Genomic DNA, 6,000 nt, shown 5'->3' on the forward strand with positions numbered 1-6,000 from the left:
ATGACCTCGTTTGACAATTCTCTTAAAAAACAAAAACAAACAAAAAGAATATATAGATCACATATTTTCATAGTACTGAAAGAGACTCTGGCTAAAAAAATGGGTAAAAATGGATTTAGCCAGCATCATGTTTCACTCACAGATTATTTCTCACACATAATTGTCTTATTTTTTTCATTAAAGAAACAGACTTATGAGATTGGAACCACAGATTTCTAAGGTTTTTTGCGAAATGTGAGCTAACGTGTATGCTAATTTTAGCATAATTCCTTTTTATGATTTATCTTGACAAACAACATGGTTATTTCATTTCAAAGGTAGCGTAGATGTTTCTTCATACATGTGAAATAAATAAAAAAAAACAAAAAAACATGTTTACTAGCAAATAATTCAAAGAAGGTGCTACGATCAGATTAATCCAAAATTATACTTTCGACTCTATATGAAAGATGCTGTTTGGTAGAAAACCACTTTTTTTGTTATTTTTGTGCTAGAACGACGGCCTAGTCAAAGCCCAGACCCAAGTCCTATTGAGATTTGAAATGTAAAGAGAAATGAAGTGGTAGAGACGTAGCTTATAAGAAACAATGTGATTATAGTCAGAGACTGAATACAAAATCAACCCCACACTTTTCAGATTTTTATGATTAAAGCAAAGTGTTATTTTGCTTCCTCTTCAAAATGAAGGACTGCTTATTGTTGGTCTGTCTCATAAAAACCCAGTAAAACACACTGAGGTGTCTACTCGTAACCAAACGTGAAAACGTCAAACCGCAGTGCTTTCTCTGTCTCCTACCTTCTCAGATTTTTCTGCCTCAACAGTTTTTGATCTTCGGTAAACCGACATTGCGAGTTCTTCTCTATTGTTTTTTTTTTTTTTGTTGCCCCTGCAGATCAGTACCCAACGTCTTCCCACTACACCCACAAGTGGGACAAGATGGTGATGGACATCAGCGAGGAGGAGAAGAACGAGAAGCTGGAGGGAGACGCGGCGCTCAACAAGCTCTTCCAGCAGATCTACTCGGACGGCTCGGACGACGTGAAGCGGGCCATGAACAAATCCTTTGTGAGTACTCGCTCCTGCGGTGACGCGGCTTCACGTTCACTTGCTCACTTCTGTGAGCGAAGTGTGAACTGCAGAAACTTTACAGGTTTGTTTTTTTTTTTGTCATCACTTTTTTTTGTCATCCCTCTTTGTATTGATCTTTCTGAGAACTGAAAATAAGTGAAATAGAGCTTCAGGTCCACTCTCTATAAAAACGCAATAAATCTTGTGGCTGCGGATGTTTCCTCGTCTTCATTCATCCGATGAAGGTCTTACTGTAGTTCAGAGGCAGGAAGAGCTTGATAAGTCTCCAAGTGGCAGGAGTCTGAGGGAAAACAAAGAATCACGACAAAATTCTCTGAAAGTTTGATTTCCCTCATCTTCTGTTTATGGAGAGCAGCTGTGTAGATGTTTGTGCTGCCGAGACTGTGAGGAGAAATGGAGAAATACCTTCTTAAATAAAGGTGGCTTAGAGATTACACACAATATTAAAAGTGATGGGTTTGACTGAGTCACTAGAAGTTTTTGTCAACGTCCTAAAATTGCTGTTAGGCAATTAATCACATAATAAATTAAAACAAACTCAATAATTTCCTTTTGCATAATTTATTGTTTTTGTCTCAATTCTCTCTTTCTCTCAAAAGCTGGACGATAGAAGTAGAATTCATTTGACTATTTGTTTCAAGTTGTTTTGTGTATTTATTTTGCATATTTGAAACGTCTTCCGGTGTTAAACGTTAGTTCCAATTTAAAGTTTGTTGATCTTACGAGAACACGTTCTTTCATTATTGTCGCCCTTACCGTTATATTACTTTAAAAAGGTCTCAAAACAACAATGTTATCGTTTATCGCTGTGAGAATTTATAGTCCGGCAATATTTGCTGCTGTGACAGACCTAGTTGTTTGGTGTAGAAAAAGAAAAATCAAAACAAAAACAAGTTGCAAATATCAATAAACTATTAATGTCACGTTTTATTGGCGCACATTTCTCTGTTCAAGTGCATTTAAATTCCTTTAAGATTAAACTGCTACTGAAAAAAAAAAAAAAAAAACCCAACCCAGCCACAACTGAATGACATTGATGGGAGTCATGATGAACTGCTGTTTTTCCTTTTCATTTAATTGAATATCTTGAATTCTCTTTTTTAATCCAGTCTACATAATTTAGCTGCACTAAGCAGACCTGGAGAAGCTGTTTGGCATTGAACGCAACTAAAGGTTAATTCGTTGCACAACCTGAGGAACAAATACAGAGAAAACCTAACTACTTCCATTATTAGGGCACCAAGGTTGTTGACCCAGCCATCCACAAAAGTGGTGTGTGCCTCCGTAGGCAGTTGCCATGTCAACGGCCTTTACTGCAGACAAATACTTGGGTTCACTATTAAAGAAAAGCCCATGCTGGTGTTGAGATCCATCTCTGCTGCAGCCATGTTTGAATCGGTCGATTATTATTATTATTTTTTTAACCAGGTCTGTTGTGTGCAAAACTGAATGTTAGGACACTTGTGGTATGTCGTCGACAGAATACGTTGTGATTTTTTTTCACCCCCCAAGTATTTTAAGGGTTTTCATAATTTATAATGAAAGGCTGCAGCATCTCCCTGTCTGTGATGTCACTTCCTGTGTGCAGATAGACTTCAGATGGCTAAAGAAGACTCTGCAGAAAGCTCTGCAAGTTTTCTTCACATGCGATTAAGTGGAACCACACGGAAATGTCTCACTTTCAGAAGGATCAACAAGTTGTATCAAAACAGAGAAGAAACATGCTATCTGTTAGCCTAGCACTTCAGCAAACTGCTTTGTGTGCTACGCTCTGTCAGCAGGAGCAGAGACATCCGGAAACCGTCCTAGAGCCGGTTCTGGGTTCATTCGAAAAAAAGAACCGAAACCGATGGTTTTTCCACAGCCAAAATTATTCAGAGGATTTGGAGAAGATCACAGTACAAGGGCACATTATTTATCATGGAAACAGATGTTGCACCCTTATAGATAGATGGATATTTCAAATCTCTTTATTCGTCTTTTTCCTGTTTATCTTTCTTTCTGTCCTTTGTGTTTTGCTTTTTATTCCTTTCTGTTTCTTTGTTTCCTTCTGCCTTTTCTTCTTGGTCTTTCTCCCTGCCTTTTGTTTTCCTTCTGTCTTTTTGTCATTCCATCTTTCTTTCTGTCTTTGTGTTTTTGTCTTTCATTTTGTCTCTTTCTTTTTTTCTGACCCCTTTCCTCCAGTTTGTCTTCATTAATACCCACGTCTCCGAGCCGATCGGAACCAACAGCTCGGTTTATCACCACCGCCTGGCAATAATGAAAGACGGGCGGCGATTGGGACACGAGTCTTGAAATAACATTCGTGGATTTGGCTGAAAATGCCAGTTTTAAGTGCAGACCTGTGTTAACGTATTGATCTGCACAAACGCTGCAACATCAAAACTAACATAAGCATAAGAGACACTGATGCTTATCCAGCTTTCCTCTCTGTTTTGAGCTTTGTCTTTTTGTCTCCTGTTAAATTAGACTGCACAAATTATTTAGCTTGATTGGATCATTCCTAATCTAGCCACAAAAAAAAACACTTGTGTTTTCCCTCTTTGACCACTGAGTTCACCACATTATGCCTTTTTAGCTCTCATTTGTACATCAATAGAGTCGCTTCTAATCTACAGATACACACAACAAAACAAACACAGGTATGTACATCCTGATTTTCGTCTGCTGTTAGGGCTCAAGGTTGGTTTTCCTGCTGAAAACTCGGCAGATCGATGTGAGTTTTAACAATTTAAAGGACACGAGGAATTCCACACACACTCCGAGCTTGTGCAGAAAATAACCCACTGTAGTCCTTTGAAATAAAACGAATAAGAAACCTCTAATGTCAGTCTCTGCGCGTTTTGTGGAGAGCTGACCTTTTGATAGAGGCAGATCTGGTCTTTTCACTCTGCAATAATCTTAAGTAATGTTGACGATGTCGCAAAATGCGCGTTAATGACGGAGACCCGGGCTAATTTGGATTCTGAACTCAGACAACACAAAAAAACAGGCTTTCTCGGTTGAATGTGTAACACGCTCACACTCCTGAAACGACAGCGACCCAAAGCCTCTGAAAGAAGACATCCATCTGCTCTTATCCACAGGCATTGATTTGTCACCGGCTGTAAGAGAGGAGCTGAGTGCAAAGTTTATCCGACCCAAAGTCAAAACTACACAAACAATGGACAATGGGGGGAAACTCCGTTTTATAGAACGTTATTTCATTTGAGGGAAGCTGCGCATGTCCCACTGATCAGAGTAAGCTTTCAACCGCAGGAGACTCATTCGCCTTCATTCCCAGCAGAATTAACCTGCGACTCTTTTCAACATTCATGCAGAGTAGGTGTTTACTCCAACATTCACAAGCGCCAGAGCGGCGTAAGAATGTTTACATTGCAACGAAGACGCTTAATAAAAAAAAAAAAAGAAAAAAAAAAGCCAGGAATAGGAAATGCGGTGGAAATAAAGATGCAGCAGTGGACAGTGTTGCTTTAGTCGCATTGATAACTACGTGCGTGTCTTCACGGGTCTGTCCAGAAAGACCCAGAACACGTCCTTCCACTGACTCCCTGTAGCTCAGAGAGCAGACTTGAAAATACTGCTGCTAGACAACACAGTGCATAGATCGCTGAACGGCTTGGCACCGCAATACATTAAAGATGTGTTGTCATCATACTGACCTTCCAATCCACTCAGGTCTTCTGGCTCTGATTCTGGTTCTGCTCTGCATCCCCAGAACCAGATCCAAACATGGAGAAGCAGCATTCAGGGTCTTTGCTTCTCATATCTGGAACAAACTTCAAGAAAACTGGAACGCTGCTGAAACACTGTGCTACTTTAAATCAACTCCAAACCCTCCTGATTAGAGTTGCCTTTGATCGGCAGCTTATCTTTATTTTGCCCCTGAAATTTTTTTTTAACACTTTGAACTGCCTTGTTGCTAAAATGAGCTATACAAATAAACTGGCCTTGTGATTTAACATCATTTCCAGTGGATTGTCAATTAATCATCAATTAAATTCTCAGTTCAGATTGTTATACATGTTTTATATGTTTTCTCTAGTTGTTATTAAAATCAGTTTAAAACACTACATTGTGACGGAAAAAAAGTAAAAACAGGAGAAATCCGCCACAACTGATAGCAATATATTTATGTAGCCGGCTCCACTTTCACTGGAGTAGTGTGAACCTGTATTTTTTTTGTGCATATTTCGGCACATTTTAAGCAAAACTAAAATGATTAGAAGAACTTTAAAAAAAAATAAAACTTGTAGTAATCATCTGTTTCTCCTCCCTGTGCAGATGGAGTCTGGTGGTACAGTCCTGAGCACCAACTGGAGCGACGTCGGCACGAGGAAGGTGGACGTGAAGCCGCCAGACGACGTGGACTTCAAGAAATACTGAATGTCCCCCTGCGTCCCTTTTTTCTTTTCTTTTCTTTTCGTTTATTTTTAAACACCGTCTGTCTTCACGTCTGCTCTTCAGCCTCCCTCCTCCAGGAGGCGCTGCATTCACATCATCACTCCACCGAAACCAAGCTAATCAACTGATTGGCTTTGAAATGCGAATGATCTGGATTTTTTTGGAGGTTTTTTTTTTCTTTAGAGGCCGACGGACTTAAAATGGGAATCGATAAACCTGAAGTGCAGCGGTTCAGTCTTCAGATGAGTTTTCTCTAAACAGCCGCAGCCTTTCTGTTTGGAAGCCTTTTGCCATTTTCAGCAGAGTGTAAAAAAATTTACAATCGCTAAAGATAAGAACAGTAAGTGAAACTGTTTTTTTTTTTGTTTGTTTTTTTCTTCCTGTGAAGAGTCTGCACCAGTGCTCTGTCTCTTGACTCGTCTTTCTGGCGTTCCATCAGTGTGACTCAAGCCTCATTGTAAATAAAAAATTATTTCTTGTTTGGGCAGTAAATCCGCGTACTGTGT

General features: G+C 39.4%; 1 protein-coding gene across 2 annotated transcripts in view; it reads left to right on the plus strand.

The window, feature by feature from the left end:
• Window positions 1-5,986, plus strand: part of sugt1 (SGT1 homolog, MIS12 kinetochore complex assembly cochaperone) — a 30,230-nt gene extending 24,244 nt beyond the window's left edge. For both annotated transcript variants that reach the window (XM_055032928.1, XM_055032929.1), the window contains exons 12-13: window positions 894-1,066; window positions 5,375-5,986. In XM_055032928.1, the coding sequence (XP_054888903.1) occupies window positions 894-1,066; window positions 5,375-5,476 (275 nt within the window). In that variant the 3' untranslated portion in view covers window positions 5,477-5,986. The remainder of the gene's footprint in view (window positions 1-893; window positions 1,067-5,374) is intronic.
• The last annotated feature ends 14 nt before the right edge of the window (window positions 5,987-6,000 follow it).

This window comes from Poeciliopsis prolifica, unplaced genomic scaffold (genome assembly GCF_027474105.1).
Source record: "Poeciliopsis prolifica strain line A6 unplaced genomic scaffold, Auburn_PproV2 SCAFFOLD008, whole genome shotgun sequence".
Classification (NCBI taxonomy): domain Eukaryota; kingdom Metazoa; phylum Chordata; class Actinopteri; order Cyprinodontiformes; family Poeciliidae; genus Poeciliopsis; species Poeciliopsis prolifica.